Source organism: Oncorhynchus keta, chromosome 6 (assembly GCF_023373465.1).
Source record: "Oncorhynchus keta strain PuntledgeMale-10-30-2019 chromosome 6, Oket_V2, whole genome shotgun sequence".
Classification (NCBI taxonomy): Eukaryota; Metazoa; Chordata; class Actinopteri; order Salmoniformes; family Salmonidae; genus Oncorhynchus; species Oncorhynchus keta.
In genome coordinates this window covers 39,242,277-39,269,363 of record NC_068426.1, presented here as the reverse complement: position 1 = coordinate 39,269,363, position 27,087 = coordinate 39,242,277, and the positions used below count along the sequence as shown (strand labels likewise).

At 44.1% G+C, this 27,087-nt stretch overlaps 2 protein-coding genes and 1 long non-coding RNA gene across 3 annotated transcripts in view; all 3 read right to left on the bottom strand.

The window, feature by feature from the left end:
- si:ch211-196i2.1 (collagen alpha-1(I) chain) overlaps positions 1-3,195 on the bottom strand; it is a 144,709-nt gene extending 141,514 nt beyond the window's left edge. Inside the window, exon 1 of the mRNA XM_052521483.1 lies at positions 2,784-3,195. Coding sequence (XP_052377443.1) covers positions 2,784-2,907 — 124 coding nt within the window. The 5' untranslated portion in view covers positions 2,908-3,195. The remainder of the gene's footprint in view (positions 1-2,783) is intronic.
- Positions 3,196-4,084: 889 nt separating this feature from the next.
- LOC118385587 (voltage-dependent N-type calcium channel subunit alpha-1B-like) overlaps positions 4,085-27,087 on the bottom strand; it is a 226,882-nt gene continuing 203,879 nt past the window's right edge. Inside the window, exons 40-46 of the mRNA XM_052521481.1 lie at positions 26,699-26,859; positions 26,321-26,484; positions 25,832-25,967; positions 25,382-25,492; positions 15,160-15,421; positions 8,632-8,852; positions 4,085-8,492 (exon numbers count right to left, since the gene is read on the bottom strand). Of these exons, the coding sequence (XP_052377441.1) occupies positions 7,959-8,492; positions 8,632-8,852; positions 15,160-15,421; positions 25,382-25,492; positions 25,832-25,967; positions 26,321-26,484; positions 26,699-26,859 (1,589 nt within the window). The 3' untranslated portion in view covers positions 4,085-7,958. The remainder of the gene's footprint in view (positions 8,493-8,631; positions 8,853-15,159; positions 15,422-25,381; positions 25,493-25,831; positions 25,968-26,320; positions 26,485-26,698; positions 26,860-27,087) is intronic.
- LOC127930787 (uncharacterized) lies at positions 12,138-13,563 on the bottom strand. Its single transcript, XR_008139515.1, has 4 exons — positions 13,025-13,563; positions 12,857-12,940; positions 12,437-12,772; positions 12,138-12,190 (listed from the first exon to the last, which is right to left on the bottom strand). It is a non-coding gene; the product is annotated as an uncharacterized LOC127930787 (long non-coding RNA).

Genomic DNA, 27,087 nt, shown 5'->3' with positions numbered 1-27,087 from the left:
AAGGTCCTGATTCATAGAGTATGCCAGAGATTAAAGTTGCCATCCCTCAGGGCTTTTGGCAAGTCTGGGTTGTCTACTATAGGCAAGTGAGAACATATTTGGGAGGAAATGCCCAGGTATTTCTTACAGTCCCTCCACACTAGTAGGGTGCTGTAAATCACAAAGGTTTTGGCTATGTTGCCCACTTCACTAAAGTTATTAATGAATATAATTGAGTTTAAGGGCAATGAACCACAGGATTGGGCTTATATCTGAATCCACGTTGACTCTTGTCTTTTTGTGATCCATGTTAGCATGTTGCGGATTTGGGCAGACCAGTAGTACAATTGAAGGGAGGGAAGGGCAAGACCACCCTTAGATTCAGGTTTCGATAGAGTGGAAAACTTGATCCTAGGTTTTTTATTGCCCCATATAAATTTGGTGATGCTTTGGTTAGTTGTTTTGAAGAAGGAAACTGGGAGATAGCATGGGAGCATCTGAAATAAGTAGTTCAGTTTAGGGAGGACGTTCATACGGATTACATTGATTCTTCCTCCTAAGCTAATTTGGAGGGAGATCCAGGTTTGGAGATCATTCTTGATTCGATCCAGGAGTGGAAGATAGTTTTCCTTAAAAAGGCTATTCAAATCTGGTGTTATGGATATCCCAAGGTATTGAAACCCCTGTGTTTTCCATTGGAAAGGACAAAGTGTCTTCATAGAGCTGGTGAGTGTAGTATTGAGAGGGCAGACAGTGGATTTGTTCAAATTGATCTTATAACCTGAACTTGCCATACTGAGCAATTGTGTCTAAAATGAGAGGGAGGGATTTCTCAGGGTTGGATATGTAGAGCAAGACATCATCCGCGTAAAGCAAAATCTTGTGCTGCAGGCCGCCTGCAGAAACACCTATAATACTTAATTGCTCCTTATCAGCCAACAAGTAGAGCAGCGGGGACAGCGAGCACCCTTGTCTTGTGCCCCGTTCCAGAGGGAATCTGTCAGAGTTCAGTCCATTAGTAGTCACCATGGCATTTGGATGAGAGTATAGTGATTTGATCCATTTAATAAAATTTGGGCCCATATTGAACTTTTCTAAGACTGAAAACAGAAAGCTCCACTCCATCCTGTCAAACGCCTTCTCAGCATCCAGTGAAGCCAGAAAGACAGGGGTCTTCTGTGCGTTTACTTGATCAATAATATCAAAAAGACGACGAATGTTATCAGAAGAGTATCTGTCTCTAATAAATCCAGTTTGGTCCGCATTTATTATTTTGGGAAGAAGAGTGTTTAGTCTTTTGGCGAGCAATTTGGTAATTATTTTATAGTCGAAATCCAACAAGCTTATGGGCCGGAAAGACGAGCAGGATAGGGGGTCCTTGTCCTTTTTTAGCAACGCTGTAATGCGAGCTGTGTGCATTGAGTCTGGGAGAACTCCGTTTTTGCAAAAATCCTCCAGCATTGGCATGAAGATAGGGCTGAGCTGGAGCCAAAAAGCTTTGTAGAACTCTCTGGGGAATCCATCTGGGCCTGGGGACATATTAGGTGGCATGGAGGTAATTGCCTCCAGGATCTCCTCAGGAGTGAAGGGGGAGTTGAGATCTTCCTGGTCGGTCTCTGATAGTTTAGGTAGCGAGATTCCCTCTAGGAAAGAGTGGAGTTCTGCCTCCGTGTGTTTTCTCTCAGAGGTATATAGTTTGCAGTAAAAATCATGAAAAGTTAAATGGATCTTTTTTGGGTCATATGTGACCTCGTCCTCTGCTGTTCGGATAGCCATGATTGTACGCTCTGACTGCTCCTTTTTTAATTGGTAAGCAAGCAATCGACTGGGCCTATTGCTATACTCATGGTATTTAGTGTTCCAATGCCTCGCAAAGAAGGGCACCGATTGGTAGATGGGTAAAAAAAGAAGGGCACCTATTGGTAAATGGGTAAAAAAAAAAAAAAACTTGGGACATTGAATATCCCTTTGAGCACAAAGATACAAGCGTCATTCCTAACTCAGTTACCAGAGAGGAAGGAAACCCCTCAGGGATTTTACCATGAGGCCAATGGTGACTTTAAGACAGTTGCAGAGTTTTAATGGCTGTGATAGGAGAAAACTGATGATGGATCAACAACATTGTAGTTACTCCACAATAGTAACCCAATTGACAGAGTGAAAATAAGGAAGCTTGAACAGAATAAAAAATATTGACTGAGTGAATACAAACTCATCTTTTTTTCAACTTGCTCGACAACAGATGTTCTACATTGTGAGAATTGCAGTATGCTTTTATGATCCACATCTCTGAGGTTCAAAGTAATGGGGTGCTAGTATTCCAAACACGACGAGGACTCAGATATCACAGCTTGAAACTGGCTGGATAGAGATCCAGAGTAATATCAGAGATAACAAGCTGTTTTCGATAGCTCATCCCTTAGATTGAGTGACTACACTGCTCCTCTTTGCTCTAGTCTACTCTGTCATGCCAAACCAGGGCTGGCACTCAAACAGACAAATCACCACTGTAGGAACTTTAATACAAAAGCTGTTGAAAAAATGAAGCCGATTTATCAACCCTGGTTTGGCATGACAGAGTAGACTTTGAATTACATACTGCACGATTGCAGCCTTTCAGCAGTGGTTGATAAATCGGCTTCATTTTTTCAACAGCTTTTGTATTCAAGTTGACTTTGCAGCACTACTGCGAGGGACATTTCAAAAGCACATCGACGTCATAGCTATATGGCCAGGCTTAAAGATACATTCACTCATCAAATGTATTCACACATTATTTCGGCAAACTACATGTCCTTCCTCACCTGTTGGTAGCATCCCCGACCCTGACTCGCCAGGAGAGTCTGTGCGTCCAGCGTCAACAGAGGCAGCGCTGATTTTGAAGAGCACTAGTAGACAACATGTCCACTTTACCACCCAGCACAACATTTTCCTTCAATATCAGAAAGTCCTACACTGTTTAAATCAATTAACGTCGAACAATGTATTACTGGTAAATAAATGCGTCCTCAGGTTGATGGGATGGGGAGGCGGAAACATCCAACGGTGCTATGCATTTTTGGTAAAGTCAAAGGTTTCCCTTTCACTCAAAACCTCTCACTTAGAAATCACTGAAGGCAAAATCACTTAAGTTCTGAGACAAATATGTATATTTCATGAATATAACATTAGCTGAATTGTTTTGAATATCTCTCTCTAAAAGCATCTGTGGCAACCTCTCCACCTTCTCTCATTCAAGAAGAGCTCGCGCGCAAATACACCACAGCTCCCCGCCCACCCTCGCGACCCAAGCCAATCAAACCCTCTTAAGGTCCGCACACCTCTGCATCACGCATGTGACAGACTAGGCTAGTGGGAGACAGCTCCCCTCTCCAGGAAAGTAATTCAGGAAGGATATTCAAATAAAATTGGAGAACAAGTTGTATTGGGGACCGGTCAGGGGCAGACTGGCCATCTGGCATGGGCTGGTCCATTTTTAGCCCAGAGGGCCTGTCTAACGTCGTTTTTTTTTTTGGGGGGCAATGATTATTATCTGGATAATAACGGGGCCTCAACAAAATAAATAAATAGTCCACTGTGGGGGACTCGAGGGAAGAAATTGTCCCGTGTGGGGACTCAAGGACAAAAATGAGACATACTAAAATATTCAACTAGTCTAAAGAAGGCCAGTTACAGTGGGGCAAAAAAGTATTTAGTCAGCCACCAATTGTGCAAGTTCTCCCACTTAAAAAGATGAGAGAGGCCTGTAATTTTCATCATAGGTACACTTCAACTATGACAGACAAAATGAGAAAAAACTATCCAGAAAATCACATTGTAGGATTTTTTTATGAATTTATTTGCAAATTATAGTGGAAAATAAGTAAATTTCCAGCTGCAATAGTGATTTGCAACATTAACAATGTCTACATTGTATTTCAATTTGATGTTATTTTAATGGACAAAAAAACGTTTCTAAGTGACCCCAAACTAATGAAAGGTAGTGTATATTTGAGTGAAAAGCAAGCCCCTATATGCCACTCTTACAATAAAGATATCCACAACAAAACATATCACCATAAAGCAGGTGAGTATTACCAAGAAATACACCAACTCATTCTCTGTATTCATTTTCGTATATCTTTATTCAAGGTCTTCAATTCATACAAAATGTAATGGTATAAATGACTGTAGGATTGACAGTCATATAACATATTCGACAGTAAAGGACCCAGTTGCTCCAGAACCTCAGAAAATAATCCTTCTTCACTAAACATATGGTTCAAATATAGTTCAATACTTTTGTTTAAATGTTGATATTTAAGCTCTTTTGTCTTTCCAGAAACAAAAACATATGATTTAAAGATCTTCAGAAAATACAACCAGTGAATAGATTGTATAAAAAAAAATAGTATTATTTTTGCACATGCACATACTTTTCATAACATGCAAACATGACATGTCCAGGGAATATAGCCACAGGAAATCTGGATGAGGTATGCAGAGACAAACTGGTTTTAAAATTGGCACTCTAATTAACGGGGGATTGGGGTGGGGTGGGGTGGGGTGGGTGAGGTTGAAAAAAATAAAGGATCTGTTCGCAGATCTAGGGGTGCACACTGCTTTCTCCTCAACTAGGGCACCATAAAGTGGCTTTTAGAGGCCAAGGAAGAGTCTTGCGAATCTACAATGCTACTGTACCTTCCCCTATAAATAGCCATGTTCAAATGTAAAGTCTTCGATTCAAAGTCTAGTACTTCACCTTTTGACGATCCATCAAATAGATTGCGCAATACATCTAACGCTAGAAAACAAAATAGATCAAAATAAATGTGATTTCTGATTCCGTACAATAAAAACAAACACATCTGGGTGGTTGGTGGTCTGGGTGGTTGGTGGTCTGGGTGGTTGGTGGTCTGGGTGGTTGGTGGTCTGGGTGGTTGGTGGTCTGGGTGGTTGGTAGTCTGGGTGGTTGGTGGTCTGGGTGGTTGGTGGTCTGGGTGGTTGGTGGTCTGGGTGGTTGGTGGTCTGGGTGGTTGGTGGTCTGGGTGGTTGGTGGTCTGGGTGGTTGGTGGTCTGGGTGGTTGGTGGTCTGGGTGGTTGTATCAGGCTACATGCAATAGACTTGCTGAATTCAAAATGTCCTGTTTGACATAATTCAATTGTTAATAATTGTGCCTTTGTCAATGCAGTTTCAATGTACATTATATACTACATTTGCATTTTTACAACTCTTTGTAAATATATCCAAAGTCAAATTTGGTCACAATCGTGCTAAAGCCTGAATCTGGAGAACCCAGAGGGTAAAGTTACAGGGCAAGTGAGGGTTAGTCCAAAAGTGTCATCTTGTTGCATAGCCCTACTTGAAAGAGTCAACTGTCAACGCAACCCTTCAATACCCGCGAAGACACAAAGTTGTAGGCTATGTATCAGTTAGTGAAGGCCTTCACACGACCCTGCCTTCAGGATAAATATATTTGGAAGAAAAGAAACCCATGAGATATGGGCAAAAGTGGCAGAATTCATAAGCTGTACTGTACATGTAATCTACTTCTCTTCATACATGAGAGATATGAGGCTTAGTGTTTCTAAACATCATACTTGAATATATTGTTTCTATCAATAAGAACAGGTCAAGTGAAACGTTCCTAGTTGGAGGGAATCACAAATGGCACTTTGTTCCCTTGGAACCCCTTTTCCTTCCATCTAACTCTGGCAGTACTGTATATTTTTGGAAGAGAAAGGCAAAATGCTCTGTATACACCCTTAAGCAAAAGTAAACACAACTTCGACAAGTTCAAAACCCCGGCATGCATTACATTGCTTGCTTCAGATCTGTAGTTCTGACCTACTTATAACTCTATTTTACATCATCATTACAACAACAACAAAACATGTGTCGATGCATTCTTTTCCTCATCAGAGTTTCAAAGAAAAAGTGTTGTTTACTGTATTCCTTGAATTCAGTAAACCTCTCTTTGCTTTACAACTATATACATTTTTTACTCATAACAGTGACTGTGTATACATACCTCTTATACCGTAAACCCTACATCATACGTTCCATCCTCCCCTCTCCTGTGTTGATACATCACAAAAGTCAGGCTGCATTATAACTAGAATTACATATATTTAATGATAGGCACTTGGTATTCAGCCACTAGAGCAGTACGTTAGAAAGAGTTGACCGATCCAACCACACTCATATCATTTGCACTAGGTACAACTTACAACAAACAAAAAAATTAACATCATGAAAAGATATTCCATTTAATGTTATAGTTCCATAAAAAATCTATTCGAATCTCCGGTCCTTCTGTGTTTTGTGTTGTTGTTCAGAAATAGTTCAACATGTCATAGGTGACACGGGAAAACAGCAGCAATACTATACCTACTTAACCATATACTCTCCGTAATGCATCTTACTGTAATACCCAGAGTTATAGAAAGAGGGAGTTAGGCCAGGTTTTAGAACAGCCGACATGTTAGAACCCATATAAAACTCTATTCTTGAAATGTTGGTGATGTAACAATAGGAGAGCGCCTCTGACAGTTCCCTAAGAAATGACCCGCTGTAAAACAAGCAAAACAGAGCAGCGAATTGAACATACATTTCTATTGATTAGCATTTGGAATGATGTTTATGCAAGTCTGCACAACGCCAATGATCAATTAGCCATGGCTATGGAGGAGAAAGTGGTGGTCTCGGAACATTCAGACAAAAAGTGCATTGGCCCAACTCTCTATATATGATTCTGGTAATACACTCTTAAACAATGTGCTATCTAGAACCTAAAAGGGTTATACGTCTGTTCCCATATGAGAACCCTTTTTGGTTCCAGGTAGAACCCTTTTGATTTCAGGTAGAAGCCTTTTGGGTTCCGTATAGAACCCTTTTCACAGAGAGTTCAACAGCGAACCGAAAAAAGGGTTCTCCTAAGGGCCGAAAACCCCTTTTGGAAACTTTTTTTCTCTAAGAGTGTACCAACAGGAGTCTAACGACGCTCTTGTGCAGAAAGAGTTAAAGAGATACTAAAGGATTTTCTGCAGAGAGGGAAGGGATTGGTTGGTAGTGCATCATTATCATCACTTGTTCCTCCTGGTCCTACTCATATTACTTCCAGTGCCAGCAGACACACTACAGGACAAGACACACCATAACGAACGTTGGCCCATGCACAGTAGATCACCAGCTGGGTGTCAACTAGCAGGGGCGATTCATCGTGTAGAAAGTAATAGAAAATGGCGTCCGTTATTCTGGCGACAGGAACGCCACCTGCTGCTTTTAACCGTTCGTAGGCATGGTGTGTTTTGTCCTTTAGCCAGCAATAGAACGTAGTCCCATTTTAGATCTGGACAGAGGGGGACAGAAAGGCTTTTATCTGGTCAATGCTGTAGAGGAACACAGTTCACAGTCTTAGTTGTTTTCCTCCAAAGACCGTAGGAAGACATTTAGGCTTTTTTCTTCAATCTATTAAAACTATTTGACTGACCAGCGCTTTAAATATTCACAGGGATTTCACATGTGCTCTGCACACCATCAAAGCTTTCATTTCAGTGAAAGAATGGAATTGATAAAATGTAATATCAGGTGTCCTTCGTCCTTTAGTGCCATTTGCCAAGAAATGAGAAAACATCCCTAAGAATGGTTTTCCTTTTCAGAGTACTTTCTGTATGTTTAACACATCTTGGAATATACCTGTCTCCATTGGCCACCTATGAGCACGCAGGAACTGACATCAACTGACATGTGGCCCTCTGTAGCTCAGTCGGTAGAGCATGGTGCTTGCAATGCCAGGGTCGTGGGTTTGAGTCCTGGGACCATCCATACATACAAAGTATGCACGCATGACTGTAAGTTGCTTTGGCTAAAAGCGTCTGCTAAATGGCATATATTATGTATTATCAACACTGTACTGTAATCTGTACAAAAGATGAGCGAGTTCATCAACGTCCAAGCTAAAACGCTTTCAGACATGTGAAGGGGGATGTAAGCTACGCTAACACCAGTCATCCTCTTCCTTCTCCCGGAAGCTCCCAGTTCCTCTGGTGCTGGAACTCGAACCGGCGTTGACCCCCAGAGTGAAGTGGTACCCGTTTGGGACCCCAGCCCGGCCCTGTGGGGCAGGTGCAGAGGAAGGCTCAGTAGCCCCATGGGAAGCTGAGGCAGAGGTCCTGGGGGAGCGTCCTCCTCCCCCCCCGTGCGTGCTCACAGCGTCCTGGAAGTCATCAGGCTCCTCAGGGAGGCTGCGTGGAGGGGCACCCCGCGACTGGGGGCTCAGGTTGGGGTCTGAGCCGATGTGGGTGACGGGCATGGTGGGTGACTCCAGCAGGGCGCTATGCTCCGAGAGGCCACGGCTGAGACTGGACTTGTGCCCCGTGGCACCAAACTGCACAGGTGAGGAGTTGGCAGTCTTGTAGGCCACGGCGGGGCGGGGGGTGAGGGGGGTCTGGGGGAGCTGTCTGCGCCCACGGCAGGGAGTGCTGAACGCTGAAGTTAAGACCACTTGGCTGCCTTTAGCCATGCCGATACTCTGCAAGAGACAGCAAACAAATCAGAGAGTAGTTGAGAGGCAGGGATGGACGGCATACTGGCCACTCTAACCTGAATCATCTCACCCTGAAGCAGCAGTATCATCCCACCCTAAAACCACAAGCTCCAGGTCCACTCACCTGCTTGAAGAGGCCTAGGTCATGGGTCTCTCCAGGGGAGGTGGAGCGGCTCGGGCCGGCTGACTTGGTGTGGTAGTGCTCCCTGCCTCCGTAGCGCTCACAGGAGTAGCGCTGCTTCTCCCCGGCAGCAGAGTGATGCCTCCTCTCCTGAGGCCTGCCTCGGTCACGCTCCCTCGCCCGCTCCCTGGACAAGCCCTCCACGGCAGGATCAGCAGGCAAACCTGAGGCCGACACACACAGACACAAGATTAGGGACTGAAGTAAACTACACTCGTGGAGTATATATGTGCATGTGGGTGTGCATCCCACAGACCAAATATAAATGCATAACGCTAAAACATCAGGAAGTGATTTTTGTTGATCTTTCAATTTTCTTCCAAAATTCTGTGCTCTGATGAAAACCACAATGACAGAACAAAACAGCTTTAAGTGGCTGTTTTTCATTCTTAATGTGTCAGAGCCCTACCCTAGTGTGTCTGGCCCAGAGGAATGTAACTCTTTCTCATCCTCCCTCTGTCTATTGCTCTCCCTCCTTCCCTCTCTCTGTCTCCTCTCTGGGTTTTCTGTTGCCCTGCCAAGAGGTGTCCATAAATCCCACTGACTGGGCCTGTCCACTGGGGCCTTTTATCTGCACCAATAAAGCCAAGCTGCTGCTGCCCTCCAATGCCAACACAAAAAACACCCTGCGCCCACGACACCAACGCGCTCCACCAGACCATGAATACGGCCTGATCTCTATTGCAGATGATCTCTGTGTGGCCACCAGCGGACACTAGGGTTTCATATTTTCCCAGTATTTTACAAATGTTCCATCCCGAGAATAATTCACTTTCCTATCCTGGGAACACAGTATTTTACGCCAAAACCCAACGTGTCATTCAAAAGCATTATAAAGCACATTAAAAGGCCTATGTCTGGATTTGATTAGAGATTTGATAAAAGCCTGATGCTACCTGAGCCTGATGAGCCATACATTAAATACATTATATGAGCTCTACATTTAAGACATTTATTGAGCTCAGGCCCAAACGAATGTGCCATTATCCAGTACATATAATATACTACTACTGCTACTGTATACTGCATATAGTATATTATACTGCACATTATGCACGACAGAAACACATAAAAGCTCATAGATGTAGCTCGCTATATACTCTCTTGGGGAAATAAATGATATTTTTGAGCGTGAACTGTATTACTGTTCTGTGTTTTATTATACTGTTTTATGTGGACAGGAATTACACATCATGAATCACACCATGATAAAGCAGGGATAGAACATGACTCTGGAGCAGCACAAGCGGCCGACAGAGATACAAGTACTTGCTAGCGAAATTGATTTTGAAATATAACAGGGCCTATAATTAGTATGCTCATGCATTTACAGTATATTTACACCTTACATAGTATGTTATTCGCCTACCTCTTTCTCTTTTGGTTCATTCCTCGCTCGCTTTCAACAGTTAAATGAAATACGTGTCATTGTCCTTGTATTTCATTATTCTAATGACATCCTTGAATAATATAGGACTAGAATTAGATGCAGGAGGCTTTCACTTGTCTTCACGAAGATGGAATGGCTTTGGGTCTGAATAAAAAACTGGCCTACCGCCACCGTGCATTCGCTCTTCCTTCAAACTTCCTGTGAATTCTATTGGCTGCTGTATTTACAATTCAGCAAAACAATGCTTGCGCCCCTCTTTCGAAAAGTCCAAAAAAGTCATAACCCATCATTAATTAGCTAAGAATAAAGCTAATACTGCATTTATTACCTGAAAGAGGTAGTCTAGGACATCAGTGCATTCAGAAAAATTATTCGAAAATGTATTAAATTGTTTTTTTCCCTCATCAATCTACACACAAACCCTAATAATGTCAAAGCAAAAACAGATTTTTAGACATTTCTGCAAATGTATTGAAATTTAAAAAAATGAAAAATAACATTTACATAAGTATTCATACCTTTTACTTAGTAGTTTGTCGAAGCACCTTTGGCAGCGATTACAGCCTTGAGTCTTCTTGGGTATGACGCTACAAGCTTGGCACCCCTGTATTTGGGGAGTCTCTCACATTCTTCTCTGCAGATCATCTCAAGCTCTGTCAGGTTGGATGGGGAGCATTTTCAGGTCTCTCCAGAGATTTTTGATTGGGTTCAAGTCCGGGCTCTGGTTGGGCCACTCAAGGACATTCAGAGACTTGTCCTGAAGCCTCTCCTGAGTTGTTTTGGCTGTGTGCTTAGGGGTATATGTCCTGTTGAAAGGTAAACCTTCACCCCAGTCTGAGGTCCTGAGCGCTCTGGACCAGTTTTCATCAAGGATCTCTCTGTACTTTGCACCGTTTATCTTTCCCTGGATCCTGACTAGTCTCCCAGTCCCTGCCTCTGAAAAACATCCCCACAGCATGATGCTGACAAAGGCCCTTCTCCTCCGATTGCGCAGTTTGGCCAGACGGACAGCTCTAAGAATAGTCTTGGTGGTTCCAAACTTCTTCCATTTAAGAATGATGGAGGCGACTGTGTTCTTGGGGACCTTTAATGCTGTAGAAATGTTTTGGTACCTTTCCCCAGGTCTGTGCCTCGACACACTCCTGTCTCGGAGCTCTATAGACAATTCCTTGGACCACATTGGTTGGTTTTTGCTCTGACATGCACTGTCAGTTGTGGGACCTTATATAGACAAGTGCCTATCCAAATAGTGTCCAATCAATTGAATTTGTAGAAACATCTCAAGGATGATCAATGGAAACAGGATGCACCTGAGCTCAATTTCGAGTCTCAAATGGTATTTTTATACATTTGCAAGAATTTCTAAAAATCTGTTTTCACTTTGTCATTATGGGGTATTGTGTACAGATTGATGAGGATTTTATTTATTTAATCCATTTTAGAATAAGGCTGTAATGTAACAAAATGTAGGAAAAATGAACGGTTCCGAATGTACTGTATATCAAACTAGAACAGGATTATCTCTTTTGGATGCAATTTGAATGGAGTTGATGGAGAGAAAGACTCAGAGAGTGCTCACAGGGTGCACTGCTTTAAAACTCTGCAGCTGCAATATCAAATATATATATCTTTAAAATAAATTTAAAAAATGGTCTATCATGCCTGCTTTAAGTCTGGTTTTGGGGTGGGGCTCTGTTAGAAAATAGAGGGGTTGGGGTGGGTTTGATCTGGTAGGGAATCTGTGTGTGTTCTTCCCTCTACCAGTTCCGTCTGTTATCTGTTATCAGCATAAAAAATGTAAAATAAAAATATTATAATAAAATTATAATGAGGTGAGCCCCGAAAGTCAGATGGAGATGGGTAAATTAGACGGGAATTCGGTCTTTATATTACTCTACCATAGACTATGTTGCAGAAAATATAGGCCTACCAATCACAATAAAACAAGTTACCATAATGAGATGGTATGTCTACATGCATTGTGACCTGCGCTCCATACTGAGATGGTATGTCTACATGCATTGTGTCCTGCGCTCCATAATGAGATGGTAGGTCTACATGCATTGTGACCTGCGCTCCATACTGAGATGGTAGGTCTACATGCATTGTGACCTGCGCTCCATACTGAGATGGTATGTCTACATGCATTGTGACCTGCGCTCCATACTGAGATGGTATGTCTACATGCATTGTGACCTGCGCTCCATACTGAGATGGAGGATGCATTGTGACCTGCGCTCCATAATGAGATGGTAGGTCTACATGCATTGTGACCTGCGCTCCATAATGAGATGGTAGGTCTACATGCATTGTGACCTGCGCTCCATAATGAGATGGTAGGTCTACATGCATTGTGACCTGCGCTCCATACTGAGATGGTAGGTCTACATGCATTGTGACCTGCGCTCCATACTGAGATGGTAGGTCTACATGCATTGTGACCTGCGCTCCATACTGAGATGGTAGGTCTACATGCATTGTGACCTGCGCTCCATACTGAGATGGTAGGTCTACATGCATTGTGACCTGCGCTCCATACTGAGATGGTAGGTCTACATGCATTGTGACCTGCGCTCCATACTGAGATGGTAGGTCTACATGCATTGTGACCTGCGCTCCATACTGAGATGGTAGGTCTACATGCATTGTGACCTGCGCTCCATACTGAGATGGTAGGTCTACATGCATTGTGACCTGCGCTCCATAATGAGATGGTAGGTCTACATGCATTGTGACCTGCGCTCCATACTGAGATGGTATGTCTACATGCATTGTGACCTGCGCTCCATACTGAGATGGTAGGTCTACATGCATTGTGACCTGCGCTCCATACTGAGATGGTAGGTCTACATGCATTGTGACCTGCGCTCCATACTGAGATGGTATGTCTACATGCATTGTGACCTGCGCTCCATACTGAGATGGTATGTCTACATGCATTGTGACCTGCGCTCCATACTGAGATGGTAGGTCTACATGCATTGTGACCTGCGCTCCATACTGAGATGGTAGGTCTACATGCATTGTGACCTGCGCTCCATACTGAGATGGTAGGTCTACATGCATTGTGTCCTGCGCTCCATACTGAGATGGTAGGTCTACATGCATTGTGACCTGCGCTCCATACTGAGATGGTAGGTCTACATGCATTGTGACCTGCGCTCCATAATGAGATGGGCTGTCTGTCCCCACCCTGAGCTTTGATGATTCTTCATGCAGAGGCCGTAGAGGATTTAGACAGCGCATATCGTTTAACAGTTCCATTTCATGCCATGCAGTTCATAGAAATATTTTATTATCATTTATCATTATCATTATCAGTTTCTAGCAGTTACTTATCCTCGGAAAAGGGAGTGTCAGACATGAACTCATACAGAGCAAACAGGGACATAGGGGTGTCATCATGGATTCTGAGCCATGTGGAATGGTACAGTATCTGTGCGGGTGTGTATGAGGTACAGTAGGTCAGTATGGGGGTGTGTGTGCATGTGTGTACAGACGACATTTAACCTATGGGAGAAAATGAACTAAACCAACAAAACTCTTGGCTGCTGAAGCCCCCGTTCTGTGGGGCTCAGGCTGCCTGAGATAATCTCGACTAGAAGAAAAAAGGTGCTTTAGCCTGCACATGAGACTGGCTAATTTCACATCGTTGTACAGTGCATAGTGGCTGCCCCGTCGCCCATAAGGGGAGCTACTATTGGAGCAGCCGATTATATACCTACCGCGTTTGAGGTCGTAGTACAAAGGGGAACGACGTATACAGACTTTTAAAAAATCTAATCCCCACAAAGCAAATTGTCCTCGGGGGAACTCATAAGTCTCTTTGTTAGTCAGATGGGAAGCTTGACACGCAAAATCCCTGGCTCAAGCTTTTTATTAAACACAACAGAAACCTCTTTCCTTCATAACCCGATCACAGGCCCTTAATCCGATACGGAATTTCTGCTCCAATGCAAAATCGTCCAAGCGATTTGGAACAAGAGCCAAGTCTCTAGGTCTCTCTGCCTCTGAGAATGAAAGGTTTCCTTACTCTATTTCTGCATGAGTTCATCATATGCTATATGGGTTCCACAGTGAGGTGTCTTTCAGTCTGTGTATGTTGCTGCATGAGCGGAAGTATGCATGTGTGTGTGTGTGTGTGTGTGTGTGTGTGTGTGTGTGTGTGTGTGTGTGTGTGTGTGTGTGTGTGTGTGTGTGTGTGTGTGTGTGTGTGTGTGTGTGTGTGTGTGTGTGTGTGTAAGCTATGATTGACACTAGCAAAGCAACGGTCTTCCAAGTGTATTTATAAAAGGTCAAAAATACAATTGCGATACATGTAATAGCTGCATAATGGAGTGAGATACTCAATGAATAATAAACATGAATTAAATATTGACTGATTTAATGACAGACAAAAACATATGAAATCCACCAGTTTTGGTGGGAATTTACGTTTCAACTTTATGTCATGAAAGGACCCTAACATCTGTAAACCTCATATGACTTATTTAGGTGTTTTGTTATCATATTGATAGAATAATAACGTTTTATTATGTATAATTTGCATATACACTTGAATATAAATGTCCCTTTTGCATAGTCAACTTCATTTGGAATTTATCAATGGCACACACAAATACTACTATTTATGAGATTTGGCAGTTCCTTTTTGGGAGTGGCTTCCTTTGCAGGTGAATTACTTTGTGGACATTTCAAATGAATGAACTCTTAACTTTTTAAAAAACTATGCAAAAAAGGAACACCCACCTTTCTCCCGTCTTGCGGTATAAATATTTTATCCCTTCGGCATTGTAAATGATGATCAGAAACAACATGTGCCATTGTTGACATTTTGAAGGGATCCAGCATGTGTTTGAGCGGCCATAACAGATGTTTGAGCGGCCATAACAGATGTTAAAATATGCTCTGTACAAGCAAGTGTAGGAAATAAATCAATTCAGCAACAATTACGTGACAAGTGAATTTTCACCCCACAAAAACAGGGAAGTAATGGCTGGAGAGAGGGAATTCTGAGGTGGGCGGGGCTTGTGCGTTACTAACGTGTGTGTCTGAACATGCATGTATGGTGTGTCTCTCACCTGCTATACTAGAAGGCTGCACGCTGAATGCCCTGTCGAGTGACTTCTGCTTCTTGTCCCTGTCCTTGTCCCTGCGTCTGTGACAGCGGTGGTGGTGGTGATGGTGGTAGGGCCTGTCTTGGGCCTGGCCTGGGGCTGAGGATGACTGGGCCTGGGCTTGGCTAGGCCTCTCCAGGGTGTAGTCCCTCAGACTCACCTCCTGGGGGCGCTGGGAAGCCAACGTGGATGCCGACCGCCTGATAGGACTGATGTCAGGGATAGGCTGGGAGGAGCGAGCAAAGACGAAAAACGGTGAGTGGAGGAATACAAGATGGAGGGCTAGCTACCATAGAAGTGTAGCATTAGAGTATTCTAAAATACAGCACAACCACTGGACTGGAGCATCAAGCACCAAACTGTTCACTAGACAGTAGACACAGTACAGACGAGGAGGTACAACAGACCAGTGGACACCAATCTCTGGGCTTGAGACTGACGTTCAACCTCTTCAGACACAAATGTTGAGGAGACATTTCTGACTGAAACACTGAGCGATTTCAATACTCACTACAGTTCATCTTGAATACATCACTAATGATTGGCATACCACCGCCCAATCCCAAATCAACCCATTTGCCCACATCCCTATGGTATAATCAATATGGTAATGATATGGTAATGACTCTACCTTGCCTCTGGCCAGCTTTTATGTGCGGCTTGCTGACATTGTAGGAAGGCTCAGTGTAAGCATGCTGCATGCAATGATCTGGACAAGAGCTAGCCTCTGGCATGCTAAGTGGCAACATACTGGCACCATACCATATTTACCATGCTGTCTAAATCTATCATTTTTTTTATACACACAGGTGCATAGGGGGTAAGAGCTAATGTTCGATTTGGGGTTGGATGTCCGGAATGTTTGGCCCGAGTTGTTAAAACTTGTCATAAACCAGCAGGAGACACTGCTCAGTGAACTAAGAATAAGCAGAGTGTTGACGTTTACCTTGAAATATTTCCCACCTTGACAGGTGCTGAGTTGTCTGTGTTTGGAAAAAGCCTGATGCCGCAGTGAAATTAACATGGCAAAATAGAACAGTGAGAAGTTTAAGACTGGAGGTAAATAAAGTAAGTGAAATGACAGGCTGGAACACTAGCTACGTTATTCCTCCCTCTGGTGGTAACAGCCTGGATGACACCCTGCCACCACAGTTGTCCCATAATGCCAAGAGCAGTCTCCTGGAAACGGCATACGTGTATTCCCCATATAAACCATCCTTTTCAAGTTTAGTTTTTAATTCATTGTTGAAAAGGTAAATCAATGAAGTGATATTGTAGATCATAACCAAATTGATTCTTGAGGTATACGCTCCGTTGAGCTTGTTCTAAGAGTTCCTATCAGTCCCGGCCAGTAGCTACAGTCAGTGGTTTGTACAACAAAAACCACAACAACCACGACAACAACACATGGAAATGAAGAGAGAACAGTACAGTTTTGTCAACGTAGGAAAATAGCAGTGCTCTCAGTGCCTACATTAAAACATTGACAAACCACCCACTGAAAAGACACACAAACATACAATGGTCACAATGGTCATATCACGTCACTTCATGGCAAGAAAGCGAAAAAAGAGTGTTTGGTGTCCCATGGATTTATGTGAGGTGAAGTACTAAAACACTCAACAATAATTCTACTGTAGGTGACATGGATCTTAACCACTCACACCAATATGGGCTTCAGCTAATGTCTAAAGAGTGTCAAACTGATGGTGAGAGTATGTGAACTCCCCACTGGAATGAAGGGAGCACATAGAGGCCAACATAGAGATGGAAAGAGAGGGATGAGAGAGAAAAGGAAAGAGGTATAACAGAGAGAGAGAAAAGGAAAGAGATATGACAGAGAGAGAGAGAGAGACTTTAGACTTTTTGTCTTTCTTTAATGATACATCCTCATTTCATTAAAACCTCACAACCACCACCACCACCCCCCCACCCCCTTTAAAAAACAAATATCCTGTGTGCTACATACTCACCTTGTCCTCTACCCCACGATACAAAACATCCCAATAACCAAAACCCACCACTTCTACAACATCACACATCCCAATAATGAAAACCCACCACTTCTACAACATCACACATCCCAATAGCCAAAACCCCACCACTTCTACAACATCACACATCCCAATAACCAAAACCCACCACTTCTACAACATCACACATCCCAATAACCAAAACCCCACCACTTCTACAACATCACACATCCCAATAACCAAAACCCCACCACTTCTACAACATCACACATCCCAATAGCCAAAACCCACCACTTCTACAACATCACACATCCCAGCCAAAACCCACCACTTCTACAACATCAAACATCCCAATAACCAAAACCCACCACTTCTACAACATCACACATCCCAATAACCAAAACCCCACCACTTCTACAACATCACACACCCCAATAGCCAAAACCCCACCACTTCTACAACATCACACATCCCAATAGCCAAAACCCCACCACTTCTACAACATCACACATCCCAATAACCAAAACCCCACCACTTCTACAACATCACACATCCCAATAACCAAACCCCACCACTTCTACAACATAACACATCCCAATAGCCAAAACCCACCACTTCTACAACATCACACATCCCAATAACCAAAACCCACCACTTCTACAACATCACACATCCCAATAACCAAAACCCCACCACTTCTACAACATCACACATCCCAATAACCAAAACCCCACCACTTCTACAACATCACACATCCCAATAACAAAACCCACCACTTCTACAACATCACACATCCCAATAACCAAAACCCACCACTTCTACAACATCACACATCCCAATAACCAAAACCCACCACTTCTACAACATCACACATCCCAAAACCAAAACCCACCACTTCTACAACATCACACATCCCAATAGCCAAAACCCACCACTTCTACAACATCACACATCCCAATAACCAAAACCCACCACTTCTACATCACACATCCCAATAACCAAACCCCACCACTTCTACAACATCACACATCCCAATAACCAAAACCCCACCACTTCTACAACATCACACTTCCCAATAACCAAAACCCCACCACTTCTACAACATCACACATCCCAATAACCAAAACCCCACCACTTCTACAACATCACACATCCCAATAACCAAAACCCACCACTTCTACAACATCACACATCCCAATAACCAAAACCCACCACATCACACATCCCAATAACCAAAACCCCACCACTTCTACAACATCACACATCCCAATAACCAAAACCCACCACTTCTACAACATCACACATCCCAATAACCAAAACCCCACCACTTCTACAACATCACACATCCCAATAGCCAAAACCCCACCACTTCTACAACATCACACATCCCAATAACCAAAACCCCACCACTTCTACAACATCACACATCCCAATAGCCAAAACCCCACCACTTCTACAACATCACACATCCCAATAACCAAAACCCCACCACTTCTACAACATCACACATCCCAATAACCAAAACCCCACCACTTCTACAACATCACACATCCCAATAACCAAAACCCCACCACTTCTACAACATCACACATCCTAATAACCAAAACCCACCACTTCTACAACATCACACATCCCCAAATCCCACCACTTCTACAACATCACACATCCCAATAACCAAAACCCACCACTTCTACAACATCACACATCCCAATAACCAAAACCCACCACTTCTACAACATCACACATCCCAATAACCAAAACCCCACCACTTCTACAACATCACACATCCCAATAACCAAAACCCACCACTTCTACTACCGTATATCCAACCCATCTTCCCCAGCTATACAGATGGCCTCCCAGACACACCATCTCCTGAAACATCTCCACACTTTATATAATTTTAAATTAAGCCGCGCAGAGACCATCCCATTAAATAATAGTAAAGGGTCTGTTATCCCCCCCACCTCTGACCCTGTTCCTCCTTGTTAGCCAAATAGACAACTTTCCCTGAGCCTCACATACCCCCTGTCACTGATGTGCCTTCACTCCTGTTAGGCTCCTAATTTTCCTCACCTTAATGCAGAGGTTGTAGAGGGCTTTACCTCCCACCCTCTCAAACTCCCCCAGGCTCAGAGAGTTAAAGTCCAACAAGTCCTCCATACCCCCTTGCCAGTCCCCAGTCTCTGCTGTCACCTGCAGTGGCGGAAACATCGGTGCCCCCCCCCCCTTTGGCCACTCAAACACCCCCCTTACCGGCTCAGACAGTGCCTCCTGGACCTCCCGCAGGAATCTCTCCAGCAGCCTAAGAGATGTTAGTCCTGTTTGTTGTGCCAGGACTTCCGGGGTTTTCCACCCTTCCTCACCCAGCAGTCGAAGGTCACCCAGCCTTAGTAAACCAGCTGGCATCAGTCACTTCTGCAGGGTGACCGATTGAACCGATCTCAAAAGGATGGCTGGATTGTGGAAGATAGGCTCCTCCCACAGTCCAGGCTCCACCCCCCCCCTTCTCGTGTGGGCTTTAGCAGCTGCCGGGCCCTCAGCACCGCAGAGTAGAAATCAGAGAGACCTGCTGTACTCAGCCTCATGAGGAAAAAGCTGCCAGTCCAACTCTAATCCGCAAGCTATCGTCAGCAGCGCCCATGCCGGTTCTCTCCAGCCGACATCACTATGGTACAGCAGTCTTTGCGCCACCTTTAGTCAGAATGCAGCCACCCTTCTCTCCAGTTCCACCAGGCTCTGTCCTCCTTCGTGGATGGAGATGTACAACACTGCCGCCCTCAGCCAGTGATGGCCCAACCAGAAAAAAATCCACCAGGGCCTCCCGAGTGGCGCAGTGGTCTAAGGCACTGCATCGCAGTTCTAGCTGTGCCTACCCTGACGCATTCACACAACACGCAAAATAATATATGCCATTTAGCAGACGCTTTTATCCAAAGCGACTTACAGTCATGTGTGCATACATTCTACGTATGGGTGGTCCCGGGAATCGAACCCACTACCCTGGCGTTACAAGCGCCATGCTCTACCAACTGAGCTACAGAAGGACCAAAATAAGTCCGGTCCAATTATTTCCCCTAATTTTTTATTAAACTCCACTGGGAGTCCATCGACCCCTGGTGTACGACTGGGGGACATCCGGGTTACGGCCTCTGCCAGTTCATGGGACAACAGGGGAATGTCAATTTCATCCCTCTGTGCCAGAGAGAGTTTAGGGAGTTCTGCAAACAAAACTTGAGCACACATAGGATTACACAGTTCTGCCCTATACCAGTCAGTATAAAACTCCACATTCCGCAATTTCCCACCCATCTGACAGCCGCAAACAATGTATACCCTTGGCTTCATGGCTACGTCTTTCCAAACAAAAGAAGAAGGAGCTCAGAGCATCTCCTTGCAACATGGAGAACCTAGCTCTTACAAATGCTCCCTTTGCTTTAACCTGGAAAAAACTGCCCAGGTCTCTATGTAATTCAGCTAAATTAGCCTGGAGGCCAACATTGCCATGCCCCATGAGCTCAACCTCCACTTCACTGATACTTCGCTTGAGTTACCCCAATACTCTCGTAGCCTCTGAGGATGAAAGAGCTGTATACTGTTGACAGAAAAGCCGAATTTAGACTGTTCCCACATCCTACCATTGACTCAGAGACTCATACTCCTCTCTTCGCTGTCCCCACCTTTCCCAAAAAGTCTGGAAACCTGAGCAAAAAGTAGCATCTTGTAAGAGCTTTACATTAAACTTGCAATAGGATGCTGTCTGTGTCTCATGGCCCTCTGCACATTGACCTCAATTTCCCGCATTGGTGCTTGTATCCTCACCTTGTCTACAGCCTTTATGTTATTTACGCAAAGCTCTTATTCCCCAAATCCCCACACTCAAAGCACCGTAGACTATTTGTGCTGGCAAACCACACGTAGAGTCCCTCCCCATGCCTCACTGGTACTTAATGAATATGATGTCAGTTCGGTTGTCATCTGAGACATTATGACTGATGACAGGACGACCTAAACTGTATCTGAGAAAGTCTACACATTATAGTTATCAGATTCACATGGAATTGTTGTGCAATTCAAATGTTTAAATATAACATGATTTGTGAAAAGATTAAATGTAATTTTAGCTTCCAAATGAGAGATTTGGGTTTTCATAAGGTTAGGGCTCTGCTCAATCAGTGGCCCGCCCCTGTGAAGAGACATGGGTTATAAACTATGAAACACACCCTTCTCTCCCTCCACTATATAAGCCCTTGGCGAAAATGTAACCTCCTGTTCCGGGTACATTAGGATAACGGTCCGATGTCAGAAGAATTAACCACAGAACGAAGCTCACCTCAGCATGAGATTTGGTTGCGAGTGGTATGAACTTTGAACTCTTATTTGCTACAGAAGTGATTCCTCCTATACCTCCTAAGTGATACCTCCGTTGGGTTAGCAGCGGCCGCTGTAAACGTGGGCTAGGAGAGGACAGACAGAGTATCCCGTCTACCACACATCGACGACACTACAATGTATCCCGTTCACCACCAGAGACACTCTTTAAAGGACTCTGTTGGGCAACACAGCCTTCCATCTACCACCAACCTATTGAAGCGCAGCTCAGAGTAAATATTTATTTACCAAATGGACGGTAATTTAGAATGCATAAGATTCTGTATTTACGATAGAGTAGCTTCCTACGGCCCAATAGAGACACAGCTTCTCCCTTTGTTCTTCAGTCTTCCCGCTCTTTCACTCAAACCCAACCCCCTTTTCTTTGTGTAACCAGCTGTCATATCTGTTCCGTCCGCTAGGGACGTTTTCCTTTATGACATCATTTGTAATCAAGGTATGATTCATACTGCGAATACGTAATTCTGTGTGATTAGTTAGGTATTTAGTAAATAAATAATTAAACCCAATTTTGAATTGCTGATTCAACTTATTAGCCAGGGTTTGTGAAGATAACCAAGAATTTACAACTTTCAGATGTGACTGAAATAAGGTGACGATTAATATTGACTGCTATTGATGTAAAATATGACTAGGTCTTTAAGAGTTTATTTGGAAGATAACTGCTCTATACATTTTCTTCTGTGGTGCCCGACTCTAGTTAATTACATTTACATGATTAGCTCAATCAGGTAATATTAATTACAGAGAAAGGATTTTATAGAATAGCATGTCATATCACTTAATCCGGCATAGCCAAAGACACGACAATGGTGACTATTAAAACCTTCCCTAACCAGAAACCGTGAATTGATGGCAGCATTCGAGCAAAAATTAAAGTGCAAACCACTGCTTTTAATCAGGGCAAGGTGACCGGAAACATGACCGAATACAAACAGTGTAGCTATTCCCTCCGCAAGGCAAACAAACAAGCTAAGCGTCAGTATAGAGACAATGTAGAGTCGCAATTCAACGGCTCAGACACAAGACGTATGTGGCAGGATCTCCAGTCAATCACGGATTACAAAAAGAAAACCAGCCCCGTCGCGGACCAGGATGTCTTGCTCCCAGACAGACTAAACAACTTCTTAGCTCGCTTTGAGGACGATACAGTGCCACTGACAAGGCCCACTACCAAAACCTGCAGGCTCTCCTTCACCGCAGCCAACGTGAGTAAAACATTTATGTTAACCCTCGCAAGGCTGCCGGCCCAGATGACATTTCTAGCCATGTCCTCAGAGCATGCGCAGACCAGCTGGCTGGTGTGTTTACGGACATATTCAATCAATCCCTCTCCCTCATCTCATATGTATATACTGTACACTATACCATCTACTGCATCTTGCCTATGCCGTTCGGCCATCGCTCATCAATATATTTACATGTATATATTCTTATTCATTCCTTTACACTTGTACGGTAGTTGTTGTGAAATTGTTAGAATACTTGTTAGATGTTACGGCACGGTCGGAACTAGAAGCACAAGCATTTCACTACACTTGCGTTAACATCTGTTAACCATGTGTATGTGACCAATAACATTTGATTTGATTTGACCTGAATCCATGTCGTAACAACAGCGTCTCCTCCGCGCTATGCTGCGAAGCCATCGAGCACACCACAGCGCTCAAAACCCCAGGAAACTAAAACTCTGTCCTCTTCCTCCCGAACGTTGGAAAAAAGAATTGTGTGTACCGCTAAACTAACAGTGGGTTAACTCCACCATAGAAAATTAACATTGAAGGAAAAGGCCAAGGAAAGAATCAAGAATATAAGGAAGGATAGAGCCCTCCACAACGCCTCTCAACTACAAAACACTCCCAGCATGCACTGAGAGAGAGAGAGATAAAGAGAGAGAAAGAGAGAGAAGAGAGAGAGAGAGAGGCGGAACAGGTGTACATACTGCCAGGTAGGTCCCAGGTAGGTGGCGAGGGTGGTTCCGCTATCAGACAGCACACACAGGAAGGAGGTGGGTACAACATTAGCCATGGGCATCAAGAGGAGGAGAGAAAGAGGAGAGAGGAGGGAGGAGAAGAGAGGATGGAGGAGATGGGGAGAAGGAAAGACAAGACAGAGAGCAAAGCGAGACAGACAGGATTCACATGGTTAGACACGTAAACCAATCACACAGCTGGAAAATAGGGTCTGGAAAAGGGCTTCAAGATGAAAGAAACCTGGACTCCATTCACCACAAGAGCAGGGAGGAAAACATGACAAAAATGAAAGACAGGTACAAAATAAATGTCAGACAAAAAAACTTTAAAGCATTGACTATAACCATAATGGAGGTCGACAAAAAGTCTAGTGTGAAACGTGAAAACAGACAAACGGGTCAAAAGAATAACAAGAAATATGTGGAAATGGTTTTCAATATTTATAAACAGGAAAGCATAGTGAAGATGGAGCATATTCGTAATAAGGTTTAAGCAGTTTCCCACACACTTCTCCACCTGAACTTTTTGGGGGGAGATAGATTTGCATATTACATTATTAAGTATATACGGTACATCAGTAAAGTATATTACACAATGTGGCCATTATCAACAGTTGTTTAAAACATGAATATTTTATATTGTGTAGTATTCAGAAAATACTCTGCGTTAAGACAGACAGTTAAGAAGACAATATTCTCCCATGTGGATCAGTTGGTAGATTATGGCACTTGCAACATCAGGTTGTGGGTTTGACTCCCACGTGGGACCAATGCCAAAATGGATGCGCTCAACTACTGTAAGTAGCTCTGAATAAGATGTCTGCTAAATGACAGTAGTGTGAAAGGTACAGTGTAGTCACTGTGCTGCTGGGGACATGACTGTACATTCAGATTTGTTGAGGGAAAAATGAAGAGATGTCACATAAGATCTACATACCAAAAGTCCTATGGGCCCTTGTCAAAAGTGGTACACTGCATATGGAAAAGGGTGACATTTGGGATGCACACGAGGTCAGCAGGATGACTTGATGTGCACTGACAGACAGCGTCTTTGCTTGAGTTAGCCTGTTGCTAGCCTGTGGCTAACCTGTGGCTAACCTGTGGCTAGCCTGTGGCTAACCTGTGGCTAGCCTGTGGCTAACCTGTGGCTAACCTGTGGCTAGCCTGTGGCTAACCTGTGGCTAACCTGTGGCTAGCCTGTGGCTAACCTGTGGCTAACCTGTGGCTAACCTGTGGCTAACCTGTGGCTAACCTGTGGCTAACCTGTGGCTAGCCTGTGGCTAACCTGTGGCTAGCCTGTGGCTAACCTGTGGCTAACCTGTGGCTAACCTGTGGCTAACCTGTGGCTAACCTGTGGCTAACCTGTGGCTAGCCTGTGGCTAACCTGTGGCTAACCTGTGGCTAACCTGTGGCTAACCTGTGGCTAGCCTGTGGCTAACCTGTGGCTAGCCTGTGGCTAACCTGTGGCTAACCTGTGGCTAACTCAATCCATTTCTAGCTACCTGCCTTTATATTCAGTCTTTCTTCCACTCGGTCTTTCTCTATATGTTCTCTTTCACTTCAACTACTTCTCTCTCTGTGTCTCAATAATATCATCACGAACGACTACCAACTACATGAGAAAGTATTGTTGAATAAGGTCAAGTTTACTAGTAAAAACGGTGTCGTACCATAGATATCAAAACTCATGTTTACTAGCATTGTCCTAATGTTGACGTCGTCCTAATTGTAGAGTTAATGCTGTTTGATTTGAGCAGGCACCACGTTGGCAGCCCTGGCGGGGTTCTGGTGGAGTCCTATGTGAGAGAGTACAGGGGTACAGTAAGGAAGTGAGTGAAGGAGGACTTACATAGTACTGGGAGTCCAGTCTAGGCATGGAGGCTGCTCTGCCATGGCCCTCCAGACCAAAGTAGCCCTCTGAATCAGCTCCGTTCTCCGCCTGCCTCATCTCCACTGGTTCCTGAAACAACACACCGTTGAGTTGAGCATACCAGAGTGAATGATTGCGCGGTAGCTACTTGCGTAATTCACAAATTATATGTTGGGTTGCAAAACAGCACATTTCCCAAAATTCCCAGCTTCTCCAGAAATCCCGGTCGGAAGATTTTAGGATTTCCTTCTAATTCCCTCCTGATACCAGGAATTTTCCCAACCGAGACTTCTGGAAAACCTTGGAATTTCAGAAAAGTTACCAGAATTTGCAACCACTAGTTGTGGGTACCAGAGGTTTAACAGTGAACTATGGTACGATGTTTTTTTGCATAATTCCTATCTTTGGTATTATATATGTACTAAGTACTTGAGGTTTGATGGAGTAGGGCACGTCCTCTGACTGGCCCCGCTGTACAGTCCGACTGCTAGTGCTGGACCGCTGACCCTCCTGAGACAGCTGATCTCCTGATACGGACTCTTTTATGGCACTTCTAGAGCTTGGTCTAAGGTCACACACGCAAAACACACACAAACATTGTGAGATATCTATCCGGCTCTGCGACCACCATCCCGTGGAGGTCACACAGCCTGAGCGTCCACCTCCCCAAAACTCCCAACCAACGCGTTCATTTAAATGTGTTGACAGTTGGAGAAATTGGTTGAGCCACGCTGAGATTTCGAAAAGTATGAAAGCCAAAGACTCTGATAAGCACTTCACATTGATCACTACTACGTCTACCTGTTTCCTTCCTGCGTGCAGTAGTGTATATGCCATGTATCTGTACATTTCTATTGACTAGTGTATCTATACAAAGACTGTATATCTGCTAAGAAAAACATATGGGCGGGCACTCACACTGTGTCACCATTGGTTAGAGAGGTGGTGACGGGCGGGGGCTCTGGCTGAGGCTCTGGTTCAGGTTGTGAGGGGGGCGGGGGCTTGGCAGTGGTGATTGGCGTCTCCTCTTGCATATGGGTCATGGGCATCATGGGGCGGAAGAAGGCTGCACCCTTTTTATTCTGCAGGAGACAGAGAGATTTCTAGTCATCTGGACCTGGCTTTTCTCACTAGAATCAAGTAGAGGTAGTGACAAATTCAATGGATGTGGAGCCTATAGCGCGTTAGTCATTTGTGGATGGAGATAGCCCTCAATGGCGCAGCCCATTCTGTCTCAGAAGCAATTATTGCAAAGTTGAGTCCTCTTTCCAACTCTATGTTGTGGCCACATACTACCTTAATTGTCCCTGTGAAGTCCAGTCCCAGTTGCTGTTCCAGCCTCTTGGCCCGGTTCTGCTTGTAGTAGTCAAAGATCATGAGGGCAGCATAGACCTTCCCCACTGTCAGCTCTCGGTTTACAACCGCAAAGGGGCATATGAGCTCATTGAACTCATCAACTGAAAGGAGTGAAGAAAGAAGGAAAAATGAAGAGAGAAAGTCAGTGGAGAAAAGCTGAAGCACGAGTCGTCTTCTCTCTACAACCACTAGATGGCATTGGAAGAGCAGACAGAATGAAGGAGATTATACTGTAGTCAGGTTCTGTGTGTGTGTGTGTGTGTGTGTGTGTGTGTGTGTGTGTGTGTGTGTGTGTGTGTGTGTGTGTGTGTGTGTGTGTGTAGTGTGTG